The sequence below is a fragment of the Synchiropus splendidus genome, chromosome 1, assembly GCF_027744825.2.
Source record: "Synchiropus splendidus isolate RoL2022-P1 chromosome 1, RoL_Sspl_1.0, whole genome shotgun sequence".
Lineage (NCBI taxonomy): Eukaryota > Metazoa > Chordata > Actinopteri > Syngnathiformes > Callionymidae > Synchiropus > Synchiropus splendidus.
In genome coordinates, this window is record NC_071334.1 from 35,912,571 (window position 1) to 35,929,145 (window position 16,575).

The following is a 16,575-nucleotide window of genomic DNA, read 5'->3' on the forward strand; positions in this document are numbered from 1 at the left end:
GACATAAGCTAGCTCTTGTTAAACTGTGTTTGTGAATGCTAAGATTGTAGTGTACTACCCCAACTATTTGAATCAGTGTTCCGGGTGCTTCTCTTGCTCATTTCCCAGGACGTTTGCACCCATGTGGGATGTGTTTCGAGTGTCCTCAGACAAGCTGGCCCTCTGTCATCTAGAACTGATGAGGAAAATGAATGATCTAATCCGAGACATCAACAAGTACGGAGATGAGCAGGTTAAAATCCATCGCAAGGTGAGCATGAGGTCGGGATGGAGTGTCTCGTCACTATCTCAGAACTGATCCTTTGTGTTTGTACACATTAGACCTTCTCACATCACTTCCCCTGTTTCAAATCTTTGTCGCACCGATCTAACTTTGTCTATGCCCTTCATGATAATTTCATTTCCTGTAACACAATGTCTCTGTGTTTTGCGTGTTTCTATGTGCGTTCAAAACGGCCTAGACCAAGGAGGAGATGGTGGGGACAGCCGAGGCGGTGCAGGCGCTCCAAGTTCAGAACGGTCACCTTCAGAAATCTAAGGAGGGTTATCACGCCAAGTGCTTGGAGCTGGACCGGCTCAGGAAGGAAGGAGCTCCCCAAAAAGAGCTGGAAAAAGTTAGCTGCTGCTTTTCTCTTCCTATGACAATTAAATGCTTCTCGGTTTAAAATAAATTAAAATGGTAATACATCAGGAAATCAAAGAGAAGCAGAATTTCTGTGGCTTTTATTACTTTTTAACATCTGAGTCGATGTAGTTGAATTTTGTGTTAATGCACCTTAACACAATACACAAAACAATGAAAGGGATTACAGTGTCGGGTGGGAAAAATCTATCTAAAATATTGTTTGACTTATACTTAAAAAAACACCAGTACAGGAAGACAATATTAAACAAATCTTATAGCTATTTAAGTTCAGTCTCCAAAAAAGAGAAGTTTCTTTTGCTGACATGGACACTTGCAGACCAGTCACTGTGTGCAATTCCTTATTTTCCCACAGTATACACATTGTTGTGGACGATCATCTACATACGTTTTAGATTTAAATATTGGCATTGTGTTTGTCTTTATGACAAATTTTCCTTGTTTTCTCTGTCCCAATGCGCTCCCATAAGTGCGTGTCTTTCTGTATGTGAGAGTGTCAGTCTTTTGCATTTGTGAAATGGTGTCAGGCGTCTCTCAACACTTGAGCTGCATAGGGGCTAGTGTTGTAGTCAAGACCACACCAAGTGTAACCAAGAAATTATGGAGATTAGAGTGTATTGAGACTGAGACGAGACCAAGATAGATTGGTGATCAAGACCGAGGTGAGACCAAGGGACAGTATATATACGGGGTCTCAAACTCATCCACGAATGAGCTGCGGTGGGTGCAGCCACACATTAGTTAACAAACCAGGTGCCTTATTGGTGTTTGGGTATCCACCTGATTAGTTGCAATAAAAAGCACCTTCTTGTGGCTCAATTTGAGACCCCAGATACACATCAAATAAAAAGCACAACAAACATGAACAAAAAGCCAGAATCCCTCTTTTACTAATTATGCTTTCCAATTGTGAGAGTTTTCTGTGTCTTGACCGGTCTTGAATAGAAATGCCAGGTCTGAGACCGAGATGCAACAGAGTAAAAATGCATTTGAGACCGAGACTAAAGAAGTGGTCTTCAGACCAAGACCAAGCTTGAGTACTACAACACTAAGGGGGTCCCTCTAAGGTGACCCCCTGCTCTTTGGGAAAAAAACTAGGAGGCACATATTGTCCCCCCCTTCAACTGATTATATGTTTTATTTTGTTTATGTACTTATTTTTGTAAGTGTCTATAATGTTGGAACATGTTATTAGTGATTATGTGATGCAAATGTGACCAAAGTGGTTTTCTTGTCGTAAGAAAATTAAATGAGTTACATTTATGCACTTATGTTTCGTGCTCATGCATCACCTATCCGTTTACCTACCTTATCAAGGGTCATTGATATTATTTTGTTTTCTCAACAGGCAGAACTGAAGTCTAAGAAAGCAGCTGAGTCATTCGCTCTGTGCATTGAAAAGCACAATCGTGTGGGAGGAGAGTTTGAGCAGAAGTTTTGTGAGTCTGCACAGGTCAGTCGTCCACCACCTCGAACGTGTTGCATTTGTTGAGGAATAGGTGCTATATTAGCCTGTACATATTTCTCCATCTGATTGTGAGTTATCTTGCACCATTGCCTCAACTACAGTCGAGAGCTCATACTTAAAGTCCTGTCCATCACCCTGCTGATTATCTTAATGCTTGACACCACACTTCCATGGCTGCTGCTGTGGTTTCTATGGAAATAGTCAACAAACCTCATTGAGACGCTCTGGATTTTATATTCGAAATGATAACGTGAGTCTTGGCCACTATTAATGCGGTAGAGGATCATGACAGGTTGGTGTGTGTTCTAGCTGGAGAGGATCACAGTCACAAACCAAACCAAGTGACGTAAAAGAGACTCCCTGGTCATCATTCAGAGAATCTGTTTTAAGGTCTGTGGACAAATCCTGTCCGCCAAGTCATTTGCTGTGGCCTGCAAGAGTAAATAATGTATCATAATGTACCAAATGTATCACTTGGGCAGTGGGTGGGCAGTGTTAATAAAGTAAACCGTGTCCTGTTACATTATTATATCTAGGTGGGGCACCACGACTGCACAACTAGTTATAGGTCTTTTATTGCAAATGTGAGTGAAGGGTTACTTCATTTGCGAGGTTCATTTTTCATAATTAACTCTGCATGCTTTCTTATTCTGGTCTGGTGACATGTAAGTATTTTATATTAGTCATGTATTTATTTATATAACTCGTTCACTGTACATTTCATGTATAGGTGTATAGTCTATGCAGCCAGAAAAGTAGAGACATTTAGAATTATGTGCTACAGATCTGAAATTCCCTTCATTAGAAACAGTGCCCTTTTAACCCTCTCTAACTGTAAATTAGTGACGACCCATGTGACCCTATTACTGCATGATATAATACAAAATTCATGCTCTCTTTTGACCTCTGGGTTCAGTCTTTTATTATGTGTATTGTGTTTTATGTGCAGAAGTTTCAGGAGATCGAGGAGTCTCACCTACGGCAGATGAAACAACTGATCAAAGGTTTTTCTCACTCAATAGAGGACACACATGTTCAAGTTGGACAGGTAGGTATTTAAGTGACTTGGACGCGGACATTTAAGCCTCAATATATTGCTTATTTTTATATTTATGTGTTTGCACTCTTTGTGTCCTTGATTTCTTTAAATGTGACGCTGTGTTAAGAGTTCATATTGTCACAACCAGCCAATTAGAATCAACTGGTAATCAATGACAGAACACATTTTATTGGAAAACTACTTCCATGCATAATCTGACTTTGAATTTCACTTAAATTTCATTCATTGTTGAAACTGAACTTTATGAACGCCCTCATATGAACATCAATCAAGTCCCGGGGCAGACAAAAAGGTGTTGTTCGGCAACTGTAAGGAATCAAGTGTCATCTGGTCTTCTGCAGGTGCATGAGGAATTTAAACAGAACGTGGAAAACATTGGCATCGATAACCTCATCCAGAAGTTTGCAGAAATGAAGGGGACTGGAAAAGAGAGACCAGGTGCATTTCAGTTGGGAATCCAGGTTCACAGTAAACCTGTGTAACTGTGGTGTACCCTTTCTCAGCATTGGTTGGCTTTGAGGAATACATGACTGCCATGGCTCCTGAAGCTGGGAAGAAAACTCGGGCTAAGGCTTTCAGAATCCCCGGCCTGGGGAAGAGGGACAAAGAGCCAGACTCGACGTGAGTTGCTACAAGAACCAAATTATTGTTTCATCATGAAGTGGCCTTTATTGTTTTAACACAAATACATTTCCTGTGTGTTTTTACAGAGATTCAGCTGTGACAGACGCACCGGTAAGAATAATTGCCGACAACTTATCCAAACTGGCTTTGTGAAGATTGTGTTACTCATGGCAGGAGTGGCAGGAATATTGAGCATGTCCGTGCTGCAGAACCCAAGCACAGCAGTCAGCAGTGAGACCATTGGTGTGGGGTTTCCCAGGGTATTCTGGTCCTTCTGGCAAGAGTTGTCTCTGATAATGCACATGTCGACTGGGGAGTGTCCTCCTGTCTCTACCTGAGCTTCAAAAGGAAGACACACCACAAAGGGGCTGGACTTCAACTGGACTGTTCACACAGTCCAGTTATTTTCCACAATGAACTCTGCATCATGCCTCACTCATCCAGCAACATTTTGGAATAAATATAGCACATCACTTTACTTAATCGTTTAAATTTAGTGATGAGAAACTGCATCATCAAATTAGAACCTGCTCCAAGTTACAATAAAACGGTTCCATTATGCGGCTGCTGTCGTGCCCTGAACTCGAAGGTTCCATCATTCTTGAGAAAGACATTGAAAAATGTGAGCGACGGCTGCCACTTGGAGAAGATTTCCAGAGTTGCAGGCTACTGACAATTTCAATATCTACAACTTCAAATCCATTGGTGTCCTTTGGCCTCTGTGGACTAGCCGGAGTGTCATGAAATGTATTGATCAAATGAAACGGGACTAAACTCAAGGAAGAGATCCTCATTCAGAGATGGGCTACCGATGCATTTAAGTGATGTAGGACAACCACTTTTCGCCTTAGTGGTTGTCACCAATAATTTAATTTATCATGCACACATGACACATGGTTGTCAATGCAGTACAGTTTATCCCGGGGGTTTGACTGCATGTTGATGTCTGGTGAATCTAGGTTTTAGAGCCACAGCACGTCCAGTTTTAGCTTCATCCCCATCTGTTCATCAGAAAATATCTGGCTGCTTTCCTCTGCTCACAGGCCGAAAGCACAACCACAGCTCGCCAAGTCACGAGGCGCCACTGGATTGATACAAATATTGAATTGAATTGAATTGAATTGAAATGTAATGACCAAGAATCACATGTTAAAGGAGGAAGGAAAACAGGATAGTAATTCTGTGAGTCAGTTGCCTTGTGCTATAGCAGTTCCACAAAGGCTTGATGGTATCAACTAAATAATAATGAAATCACATGGACACTGGACACACTTTGGCTGAGAGGCCTATCGAAAGCTATTGTAAGAAGGAACCCTTTAAAGGTGGAAAGTTAATCTAACATGCCGTCATTGTCTTTCTATAATGTTCTTTAATGGAGCTTCAGGTATAAAAATGGTCATTCACATCACTCTGTGTAGTTGTGGTGTTGGACTGTTTGGACCGTCATGTTGTTGGGCAGATCATTTTGTACTTTCCTGATTTATACTCAGTATTCAAAATTAAGATTGTTTTGTTTTGTGTGTGGTGGGTTAAATTGTAGTGTCCCGAGCTGCTCACTGACTCACACGTGCTACTTCAGTGTTTGGAAGCACAGTTGCAGAGTTGAGAAGAGTCGAGTTACAGAGAGACGGGGGCTGTGCACGTGTCTGAAGTGTGTTAAGTCTTGTGGAGCTCTCTGATGTTGGAACCTCTTTTTGTCTTCACCTGTGTTTGTGGCTCTTCTATAGAATTCTCCATTGGACGTGGACGATGAAGGATTTGTCATCCGGGCTGACAGCACTCAGAATGATATCCTTTGAAGCTGCTGGCCTATAAATGATTGTTAAATTGATATCAACCATCAGATTAATGTTGCATTTTGAAACTGTTTAAAGAGAGGTTTGTCTGTGACAGTTCTCTTTAAGAAGCTCTAAACCAAGTCAGGGCATCTGGAAAGGGGCCCAAGCCTGGGAAATGTTTTAAGTGGAGTGTAATCTGAAGGTGACTAGCACAAACGGCTACATTCATGCTTCAGTTGAGACAGACAAATATCCAGAGCCCATTGACTCATTTTGTTTATTCCACAAACGTCTCCCCTCTCTTGGAGTGAAATGATGTTCATGTTTGACACAAAATATGTCCGTCTTGACGCTCGTTGCCTGACTTCCTTCTGCCGCGTTACTGCCACCTCTGATGGAGGGGCTGCCGGCTGTTGGGTCTCTTAAGGCATGGGGGATTATGTGTCAGTTCTTTGTGACTGCAGCAGGCCTTTGGACAAAATCGCCTGTTTTTATTGCAGCAGTCAGAGTTCATGACCTAAGTGATGGGCGGATCAACATTTGGACTTGAAATTAAAGGGATTTCATTCATCATTTAATCTCAACTGTCTATTACGATAATTTTTTTTCAGAACATTTAGTGTAAGACTAATTTGTTATGAACTCATCTCTTACTCACCTGTTTACATTCACTTACAAGACTGAAGACTTTACAGCTTCTCACAGCTGAAACTTACTTCTACTTTAGTTTCTGCTCCTCAGTTGCCTGTCATGTTTGACCTGTGAGAGAACCCTTCTCCTTAACTCACCTGCTTGTGTGCACGTTGCTCCGAGGACAAGGACAATAACTTCTACTCCAGCGACTCTGACTTTGACGATGAGGAGCCCAAGAAGTTTCACATCCAGATACGACCGGTGGTGAATAGCAGCCGCACTAGCTCTGCTGCAGCAGAGAAGGAGCTTAAAGCCACTGTGGGGTCACTGACTCTGCCGCCCAACAGAGCCAAACAGCAGGTTTGAACCCAAATATCTTTTCTTTTGCTAAAAGTCAGGTCCGCTGTTGCTTTTAACAAGGTCTCCCTCCATGTTTGCTTCAGGTGCCTGTGAAACGGCAGATTTCAAGTAAGTTCATTGAAGTTTGTCTTTATCCATGTTGCAATGTGAAGGTCAAAGTGCTTCAATATCAACTTTGAATCAAAAGGGAATTCAAGCACTGCCGGCAGCCGTGGTGAAGAAGGTGAAGGTGTTTTGGGCCGAGGTGAGATGTGTTTTTGGTTCTGCTTACCTAAATCGTGTGTATATAAGCCCTGGGACTTTAAGAGATGAATGAATTACTGGCAAATTAAGATTAACCACACACTAAATTTCTTTCACTGGCAATATTTCTTGATGCACCAATTCCGGGTGTTCAGCATTGTACGACACATGACGTCATAACCAACACATCCGTGATGAAGCGCATGTAATGAGAAGGTGGACAGAATGTTCACTCATCTCAGGAGATTAGTTGAATATAGTCAACATAAATTTGATTTATTTTCATTTATATCAGTGTCGTGTGAATGTAAAACAAAGTTCATGTTGTTGAACACACGGCTGCAGAATAGTTTGCTGTTTGAGCCTTTTTAATGAGGTGCCTGTAGATGCGAAATCATCTCATCCTCAGGAGCCTCATGTTCACTCCCTGGAGGAAAGACTCGGAGCTACCAATTAGTCCTGACTAAGAGGGTTGATCTGCGTGTGTGTGTGTTTTCATGCATGTGTTTTACAGACAGAGAACAGGAAGGTCTTCGACGCTCTACATCCAGCCCCGACCACAGCAGGTGAGACCGCCTCAGGTAAACTGAGTCTCTATGAGAACATCAGCGACCCACATCAGTCCACCACCAAGTGTCATGAGTGACCTGAGGACGCAGCATTCTTGGTTATTGTTTTTATCATTAATATTATTGTTTGGGATGCATGGAGCCGACATCTATGGTCCTGACACTCATGCCTGGGCAGTGTTAATGTTATAACCTTCTCCCCATGCTGTGCAACAGCGCTGGTCGTGCTTTGTGTAAAAGGCAAAAATGACTTCATATGGAATTAGAAAATTGATGTATTATTGGTGTCACATTTGAGTAGCTAAGCCTCAAGCATTCTCACTGCTTTTCTCTAGGTTGAACTCCAAAGCATCAGGCTCTGACAGTCTGTTTGGACCTTCGCTAGAATCTGCCTTCAAATCAAAAAGTTTCGATGGTCGTGATAAACTCCGAGAGCAAAGCAGCTTTGGTGCGTCCGAATGTGAGTGATCAACACCAGATGAGACAACACCTTTCAGCTTCAGCTGGAGACGCAGTTGATGTTGTGTGTTTCATGTCAGATGCGGCCTTCTCGTCCGAGTCCTCGTCACCTGAGAATGTGGAGGACTCCGGTCTGGACTCCCCCTCCCATCAGCCGCTTGGCCCCTCTCCTGAACCAGCTGGCTGGGCAGCCTGGCCTCCTACTTCGCACTCAAAAGAGCAGTCACAGCCTCGTGGACGTTCTGCTGATCCTTTCCTGTCTGTCTTTCGTGACCCCTCCCCGGGCCGCCCTGCACCCTCTCAGGACGACTCCGCCTGGTCGGTCACTCAGCCACGCCCCTCACGCGCCACCCCAGAGCTGGACTCTTCAACCGATAGATTCCCGGCCTTCTCTCAGTCTCTTCCTCCTCCTGAGATGGATCCATTGGCGTGGAACTGCAAGCTGGTGGCGTCTGAGGACCCCTTCCTCGCCGCTGCATTTGAGAACACACTGGCGCAGGACACACAGAATCATCCCGATGCTTGGTCTCACCCTGCAACACGCTCAGCGCACGAGAGTCGCTCGACAGAGGTGCGAGGAGATCCCTTCTCCATGCCCCTCCCCGATGCCAAGACTCTCCCGACACCTTCCTCCTCCTCTTCATCTTCCTCACATCGCAGAGACAGGAGACGAGACCGGAGCCTCCCCCCTCCGGTTTCCTCTGATGACCCGTTCGCCATCACAATGATCGGCAGCCCGACGCACCAGTCCTCCCTGGCCGCAGCAGCGGGAAGAATCCCCCCATTCAGCAGCGTCGGGGTCACCCACAGCAGCCGACAGGATCACACCAGCACGGGGTCTTTGCCACAGGCGCACGCTAAGAAGGAGCTGGTGCACTGGAACTCTGTACACAACCCCTTTAGCGAAACAGCCCCTGGACATTTCAGTTCTAGAACACAAGATGGAGGAAAAGAGAAGGGAGGAGAGAGGAGGAAACATCGATCATCAGAAAGTGAGCCTCGCAGGAACGCCCCTCCCCTGACCAGACACTCGGGCCCACAGGAGGACCTGTGCTTCTCCACTGACAAGGACCAAGACTGTCTGGACCTCAACACCCAGCTGCCTTTCACCATCACCTCTCACAAAGGTTAAGAGTCTTTTATCTCCATTGGACACTGAACACAAGGGAGGTGGAGGTGATTGAATCCTGATCCAGTTCATGTGGGCGCTCTGGTCTGTCATACCAGTGAAAGTTCTGTCATGCTCTCTGGAGGAAGCCAGACTTTGAATTCAGGTTTGATTGCGGCCATATTCTCAGTCTAAGTTTGGGCCCCAGATAAGTTTCTGAGGCTTTTCCCGCTGAGAAGAAATCTTAAGTCAGGACGGCACCGGTTCAAATGTGTTCTCTGAAACGCGGCCACTTGTTTCTAGCTCAGTGAGCGTTGGCTCTTCTGTGGCTGTGATTTTGCTTCAAATGATGGTCAAACTCAGGAGAAAACTGGATTTTAAACCAGCTCCAGGGAGCCACGCAGAGATGTGTTGCTGTCCTGATCACTTCCATTTTCATTCCAGTGTCCAAGCATCATGGCCGACAGGAACCCGATGTCACAACTGCTGCTTCACGAACCACCCGTGGCAAGAGGACGACTGGTCGAATCTCAGACAGGGTCAGTGCTGCCTGCGACTTCAGGGTTTGATGTTTGGGAAACATTCACTGGTCACTTGAATCTCAGCAACGCGCTCCTGTTCTCAGTCTCGGTCGTTGTGCTCCTCGCCGCTGCCGGAGCCAAACCCCTCCCTCACCTCGTCATCTTCCTCCAGTCCCAGCGACTGGGGTCAGGTCAGGGAGGGCAGCTGGGGGGCGCCGAACAGAGCGTCCAGCCCAGCCCGGGTGGGACAGGCTTCACCTCTGGCCTTCCAGGATGCTCCGCATAGACAGTGTGAGTGACAACACTTTGCTCCGAGCACTGGTCAGGAAGTTGATGCAGCTGTCTGTGTCTTCAGTGCATCTCTCACGAGGACCCAGTCCCATCTCCCTCAGCAGCCAGGACTCGTGGCCCGTGGCCGCTGCGATAACGGAGTACATCAACGCCTACTTCAAAGCTGGACAGCATAACCGGTCTGCTCCTCTTTCATGAGTCCTCTAGGTCTCTCTTCACACACTGACTAGCCTGAACTCTCCAGCTGCCTCGTGAAGATCACCGGGGACCTGACCATGTCCTTCCCGGCTGGATTCACCCGGATTTTCTCTTCCAACCCCAACATCCCGGTTCTCAGCTTCAGGCTGGTCAACATGTCCAGGATTGACCACTTCCTGCCGAACCAGAAGCTGCTCTACAGGTCAGCGTGAATCACTGTGACCTCCTGATGACCAGCCTCCTCCCAGCGCTGTCTTCTTCTCGATGACAGTGACCCGTCCCAGAGCGACCCAGACACTCGAGACTTCTGGTTCAACATGCCAGCCCTGCAGGTCCACCTGCAGCGGGAGGCCGAGCTCAACCCGCAGGCCTCATACTACAACGTGGGGCTGCTCAAGTACCAGGTCCAACCAGATTTTTTTTTCTGTAAATATTGGGAGTGTAACTCTGCAAAATACTTAAAATGTAAAAATATTTTGGAGGCGTTATTCTGAAAACCTTCTACATTTTTATTGACTACAAATATTGGGTTAAATGTATATCATTTCAAAAAACAGATTTGAACCTGTTATTTACATTTTCATCTGAAAATACCTCGCATTAGTATTGATGCATGTTTCCACGTTCATCTCTCAGGTGTCCTCCCAGGATCCAGGTCGGGCTCCTCTCCTTTTGTCGGCGGAGTGCCAGCGCAGTGGCACAGTGACGCGGGTGTCCCTGGACTACCACTGCTGCCCCGCCACAGCTCCGTCCACGCAACTGACCTCTGTCCAGATTCTTCTGCCACTGGACCACACCGCCACTGACCTGCAGTGTCAGCCGCCCGCGTCCTGGTGAGTCACTTGTCATGAAGAGCAGCATGAGGAAACACAGTCTATGCTGAGCACACCTGAGTTGGATCGTCATTGTTGAAGGTGAAAATCATTTTGAAAAAACAAGGAGAGAACTGCCAGTAATGATCAAATCATAAGCTCATCTAGATGCCCCCCAGTGTGAGCACATGTGAAGTGGTTTCATGTCACGGCATGGTAGTAGTTGGCTGAAATGCCGCCTGATTCGGTCTGTCCTTCAGGAATGCTGAGGAGTGTCGGCTGCTGTGGAAACTTCCCAACCTGTCCCCGACCAACCACAGTAAAGGTCGGCTCCTTTCCTTTTGTGTTGTTCAAGTCACACAGCTCAAACCAAGTCCATCCTCACACCTGAAAATGGCCGACCGTGATGATCAGTTCTCCTCAGTGGTCCTTGATTTGTCGCATGTGCTGCAGGCTCGGGGACTCTGTGTGCCAGCTGGCAGTGCCTGGAGGCCCCCCGTGGCCCCCCGCCCAGCCTGGCAGTACAGTTTGTGGGCTCTGGGGCATCACTGGCAGGCCTGGAGGTGGAGCTGGTGGGGAGCCGCTACCGCATGTCGCTGGTCAAGAAGAGATTTGCTACAGGTGATGCAAAACCTCGTCTTGTAAAAGCAGATGTCAGCACTTTCTTTTGAGGACTCCGGCTTCCTCCCCCAGTCCACAATCGATAATTGAGTGTAATTTATCCACAGCCGGGTGAGTGGTTGTCTGTATGTGGTGGGGACCTGTCCAGGGTGTCCCCTCTACCCCTTGCCCCTTAAGTAGCTGGGATAGACTCTGGGTTGCCTTGAACACATTTATGGGAATAAGATAACAAATGAGTGGCATAACATTCAGCTTCTAACACCATGTTCCCTCCACAGGCAAGTATATGGCGGCCTGTTCCCTCTGAAAGTCCTGAATGCAGGGTGACTGACGGTTGTCAAGATGATGCTGCTCATCTGTGTAGGACGACGTGCACTTACTTTGGACGTTCCACAATGTCTCTTGCACCTGAACTCTTCTTCCTCCTGTCAGATGTTTCCACAAGTTACATAATGAACCTAAAACTCAAACTGTAAATATGGAGTGAGAAAAATATTGTCTTTTTGTGATGAATGAATAAATGTGCTGCAGCGTTGTCTGACACCAGTTTATTTGTTTCACGTTGTGACCAAAATACGACTATCCAGGGCAAACGTCGTCCCATCTGTGTGTGACAGTGAACGACTTCAAAATACACAAAAATAAAGTTCCGGTTTCATCATATCAATAAAACGGGATCATCCGACGGTGATCTAAAACATTACAAAACGTTACAAATTACACATAAAAACTTTTTTTTCCTTTCTTCAAAGCACTTGACGGCAACAGGCACAATAGCTACGACATCTTTGTCATGAGGGACACACAAGTCATAAATATATTGATCAACTTTTGGAACAACTCAATACATCGATTTTGGGATTCAGTCAGACTGAAGAGATTTTTGGGGGGTGGTTGAAACAAGAACACGCGCAAACTATTTTATATCGGTCCTGGAATTGTTTTGGACTAAAAACTGAGTTAAATGTTCATGTTAAAGGTCCACACACACTTGGAAAATAAAAACTGAGAGACTTGTTTGACATTTCGAGCTGATCGATTGGTTTCAAGGATGTAATGAAATGTCTCCTTGAACCTTTACTGCAAGTCACAAAGACATGACGATGCTCCCGTTGGTGAAGCAGCAAGGAGTCAAGTTCTCCGTATTTTGGCTACTCATTCACAATACTGTTCCTCCACACATTTGGCCGTGAAGAAAAACAGAGTCAGAGTTGGACTGCTGGTTTGAAGGTTAAAAAAACCCAAACTGGGGGTATAAAAATGTAAAAGACAATTTTCTCTTACAAGTTAGAATGTGAGATCTAACAGCGTTTATTTTGACCAAGGGTTAAAGCTGCTGGCAAGTGGAGCCACAACCATGTTATGGCTCCGAAGTCATTTCCTTTTTTGTGGATCCCAAACTGTAGGAGCCCTAAAGACTTATCGGATAAGGTGTCACTGTGAAACGAGAGCATCACCATGACAATGAGAGTTTGCACTGCTGCTGAATCAGAGGTGAACAAAACATTTATTTATAAACAGTTATCTGAGGTAAACTTCAACGTCTTAGCCATTAACCGACCGACGAGGAGGTCCTTTAAAGGTCACCCAGCAGCCCTCGCTGAGGATATGAGCCGGCCCAGGCTGAAGGTGTTCTGAAGGTCAGAGGCGATACATTCATACTGAGGAGGAGGAGGCACGACCGAGGACGTCTGCACTGGTGGTTTAGCAATCTAAGGCACTCAAAAGACACGATGGCACGGCTAGTTAAGACATGAAGAGGAGTTACAATAGAAAAGTAATGCACCAAGTCCATCACAGAGCGAGCACAGAACCACACCTGTGATGCTGACAGTTTAAAAAAAAAAAAAGCTTCCTAAAGGTTTGCTACCATCACCGTCTATTTACATCCAAAACAAGACCTTGTGCTGGAAGTTCACATCTCCTGCAGCGGGTGGCTCAGCTCGATGCGCTCTCTCTTGACGGCTGGTTCAGTCGAACCTCTGGACACATCGGCGTCGCTGCCCAAGTCGCTCATCTCATCAGAGAAGGAAGCGTCTGAACACACGTTAGCAGAGAGACATTGTGTGTGAGCTTGGCAGGTCTCATACGCTTCACTTTATACTGCTGAAGCCCCAACCACCATCTTGGTTCTGAAATTCATGCAGAAGAGCTCTTACCCTTTTCCATGAGCGACGGCACCATGGAGGTCAGGTCGCTGAACTGTGGGTCACAATGACAGGTCAGCAGATGAGTAAGTGCCTTGAGGATTCCGAAGGTCCTCACCTCTCCCATGACAGCGATGGGAGTCTCCCCAGTGGCCTGGGCCACTCGGTGCTCCACCAGGTAGAACATGTACTCGTCATACAGCAGGCGGATCAGGTGGAAGGAGCCGAAGCTGGCGGCACTGCGCAGAGTCAGATCCCGGATCACCATGGAGCTGCAGGAGAAGCACAGCGAGGGCGATGAGATCCGACCCACTCCCACGGTCGTCCCGGGTCAGTACCTGTAGAAGGACCACTTGAGCAGAAACTGACGAGCAGCTTTGGGGAAAGTGGGACTCCCCTGGTGCGGCTTCAGGACCTGAGACACCACGTTGTCCAGCCAGGTGGCCCACTGGTCCAGAGAGCTCTGCTGCTGCAGGGTGACCTTGAAGTCCTGCTCCAGATGTTGGACCATGTTCTCGTCACACTGGCAGACCCAGGAGGCCTGCTCCTGTCACACACACACACAGGTCAGGCGCCAGAGCCTCCCTCGGCAGGAACACCCGTCACGGCTTTTGGTACCTGAACGTTAGCAAAGTCCACCCGGTTGAGGTCGGACAGCATCTGGTTGATCTGCGAGGTGTTCTGGAGGACAGCTCGGGCTGCCTGGGCCAGGTGGTTCAAACTGGTGTATCTCCTCAGGGTTTGTGCAAAGGCGCTGACCACGGCCACCTTCACACACACACACACCTCCAGTCAGACACCATTGAAAGACAAACCGACAGAACAGCGTCAATGAGCCCGGGTTCACCTTGGTGCGGATGACTTCTTGAGGGAAGTTGGTCATGGCGTTGGTCAGCCAGCCCTCCAGACTCTTGGCAAAGTTCCGGATGGCCTGAGTGAGCGTGCCTGAAGAGACACCCCAGGTTGGTCAGTAGAGCAAGGCAGGGAAGAAGAAAGACTGAACTCGAAACTTGGAATTACATTTTTTTATTGGCTGCAGTGGAAATATCTGAAATCAATCCCAAATGCCACATTTTTGCTAAAGAAATGCCCCTTAATTCTTTAAAATAATTTTCTCAGAGTATTTTTTTTTTACTTCAGTCAACGCACTTAATAAACGTAAGGAAAAGAACTGACTGGGGACGGGTCGCAGGACGTCGGGGATCAGGATCTCCACCAGCGCCTGGTACAGGATGTGATCGCAGCTCCGCATCCACAGTCGGATCGGCTCATACTTGCAGAGACACAGCAGCTTGTCGCGCGGAATCACTGCGTCTATGTCGTCGTCGCTGTACGGACAACAAGACAGGAAGAGGAAGAAAGAGGCAGTGAATCAACTTCGGCAGTAAAATCGAGTCCATTCAAATCGTTTGTTAGATTATCTGACCTGCTTTCCGCCGGCGCATATATTTGATAAATGAACGCACTGAGTGAGAAACGGAAGTCATCTGGGAACTGACCTGTTCATCGCCGTGTTTCCGTCACTAGATGGCAGCGTTGAATACCAGAACTTCTGCCACAGTTTTTCGATGAGGTGGAAGTGGAGGTTCATCACCACATCCAGCGTCGCCTGCAGGAGAGCGGCGGGGGAGGAGAAAAACACACAGATGAGCCATGGCAACCAGACACACAACAAAGTTTGAGCAAGCAGCTTCTCGCTGGATCTGGACCCCAGTGTCGCACAGTGGGCCAGCAAACACACAGAGGCACATCAATCACCACAAAGCTCAGTTTTATTTTTAGGGTTTTTTTTGTAACTGTTTCAAATGTTGTGAAACAACAGCTGGTGACCTGACGTGACCCACGTGACTTCCTCTTCCTGGCTATGGCGCGCTAAAGAAAGCAGCTGAGAACGAAACCTCCAACTTGAGGAGCGGCTTGTCAGTCTCTGTTCACCACGTTGGCTGATCCCGGTCTTCTTGCAGCAGCAGGACTCTGCTGCTGGATCTTGTTACACAGCTTCAATCACATGATATGTTTTTGCTTCCTCTTAGCTGTTGCCATGGCAACCTTGTTTACGGTTGCCCACAGTAACCGCTCAAACACAGAACTCCAAAACAAAAAGAAGAATTTCCCGTTCACGCTGAACCAGTGTTTTGCCTCTCGGGGGAGAAAGGAGAAGTGAGGAGGAGAAAACACACCCCCAACTCCCGACCAAGGCTTGCTCACTCATTCTTGTCACTTGATTGTTTTCAATCCTCTCTGCGTTTAGCTGATTTAACAAGTGGCAGTCAGCTTCAGCCTCAGCTTAAAGTTGAACAACTTTTTCAGTGACTCGTGGCAAAATTCGAGCTGACTGACACGTCTGAGGAAGAAAAGGTGAACTGGTCTTGTGAGCGAGAGAACTGTGCTGGCAGACAAAGACCCAGGTCCACAGACAGGGCCACACAAAGGCCCGAGGGGGGCGCCACCAAGACGTCCACCCGGCGTGCTGAAAGGTTAATTGGCATGTCTTGAAGGCGGCACGGAGATGAAAAGACGGCGTGACAAAGGCGGCGTGGTGGGGCTGGACGGGCGAGTGCAGGGATCATGTGATGAAGCCGCTGCTTTAATCACGCACACTTGTGATTCCAAAGACCTGAGCCCTTCATGTGAATCCACTCTGTCAAACACTGGAGCGCCATGTTCTCTCCAGATTTGAGCGTCAACATCAGCTGCTAAATATAGTATTTAGGGAAAGAGTCATGTTCAGCATCCAACCACTCAGACTTGAGCAAAGCAGGATGGTGCTTCACTGGCTTCAATAGAACGTAAACAACAGGGGCAACACTCACAAGTTCATGAGCTGGACACACGAGAGGCTGCTGTGACAGTTGCCATGTCCAATGGTCTGAATGAGACTTGGAAATGGAAAAGGCTGGACCCTTCTTGTTTCAACCAGCGTACGGGTCAGAGAGAGTTTCACTTCCTTGCAGCTTCATGGGTGGAGATTAAAACATCAGCGTCACGACACAAAGGTCCCAGGTTCTAGTCACTCACCCTCACATCCGAGAGGAGCTCG

General features: G+C 46.9%; 2 protein-coding genes across 4 annotated transcripts in view; one reads left to right on the forward strand and one right to left on the reverse strand.

The window, feature by feature from the left end:
• Positions 1–12,281, forward strand: part of fcho1 (FCH and mu domain containing endocytic adaptor 1) — a 26,897-nt gene extending 14,616 nt beyond the window's left edge. Inside the window, exons 5-27 of the mRNA XM_053854744.1 lie at positions 109–250; positions 462–614; positions 1,992–2,096; positions 3,061–3,159; positions 3,513–3,609; positions 3,675–3,792; positions 3,882–3,906; positions 5,523–5,583; positions 6,376–6,566; positions 6,650–6,674; positions 6,754–6,810; positions 7,324–7,375; positions 7,714–7,838; positions 7,918–8,964; positions 9,390–9,484; positions 9,571–9,757; positions 9,822–9,936; positions 10,002–10,157; positions 10,227–10,359; positions 10,592–10,788; positions 11,028–11,092; positions 11,221–11,388; positions 11,667–12,281. Coding sequence (XP_053710719.1) covers positions 109–250; positions 462–614; positions 1,992–2,096; positions 3,061–3,159; positions 3,513–3,609; positions 3,675–3,792; positions 3,882–3,906; positions 5,523–5,583; positions 6,376–6,566; positions 6,650–6,674; positions 6,754–6,810; positions 7,324–7,375; positions 7,714–7,838; positions 7,918–8,964; positions 9,390–9,484; positions 9,571–9,757; positions 9,822–9,936; positions 10,002–10,157; positions 10,227–10,359; positions 10,592–10,788; positions 11,028–11,092; positions 11,221–11,388; positions 11,667–11,695 — 3,442 coding nt within the window. The 3' untranslated portion in view covers positions 11,696–12,281. The remainder of the gene's footprint in view (positions 1–108; positions 251–461; positions 615–1,991; positions 2,097–3,060; positions 3,160–3,512; positions 3,610–3,674; positions 3,793–3,881; positions 3,907–5,522; positions 5,584–6,375; positions 6,567–6,649; positions 6,675–6,753; positions 6,811–7,323; positions 7,376–7,713; positions 7,839–7,917; positions 8,965–9,389; positions 9,485–9,570; positions 9,758–9,821; positions 9,937–10,001; positions 10,158–10,226; positions 10,360–10,591; positions 10,789–11,027; positions 11,093–11,220; positions 11,389–11,666) is intronic.
• rfx2 (regulatory factor X, 2 (influences HLA class II expression)) overlaps positions 11,930–16,575 on the reverse strand; it is a 22,775-nt gene continuing 18,129 nt past the window's right edge. For all 3 annotated transcript variants that reach the window (XM_053854741.1, XM_053854742.1, XM_053854740.1), the window contains 8 exons: positions 15,035–15,144; positions 14,712–14,863; positions 14,383–14,480; positions 14,154–14,303; positions 13,874–14,082; positions 13,654–13,807; positions 13,548–13,590; positions 11,930–13,425 (listed from right to left, as the gene is read on the reverse strand). In XM_053854741.1, coding sequence (XP_053710716.1) covers positions 13,304–13,425; positions 13,548–13,590; positions 13,654–13,807; positions 13,874–14,082; positions 14,154–14,303; positions 14,383–14,480; positions 14,712–14,863; positions 15,035–15,144 — 1,038 coding nt within the window. In that variant the 3' untranslated portion in view covers positions 11,930–13,303. The remainder of the gene's footprint in view (positions 13,426–13,547; positions 13,591–13,653; positions 13,808–13,873; positions 14,083–14,153; positions 14,304–14,382; positions 14,481–14,711; positions 14,864–15,034; positions 15,145–16,575) is intronic.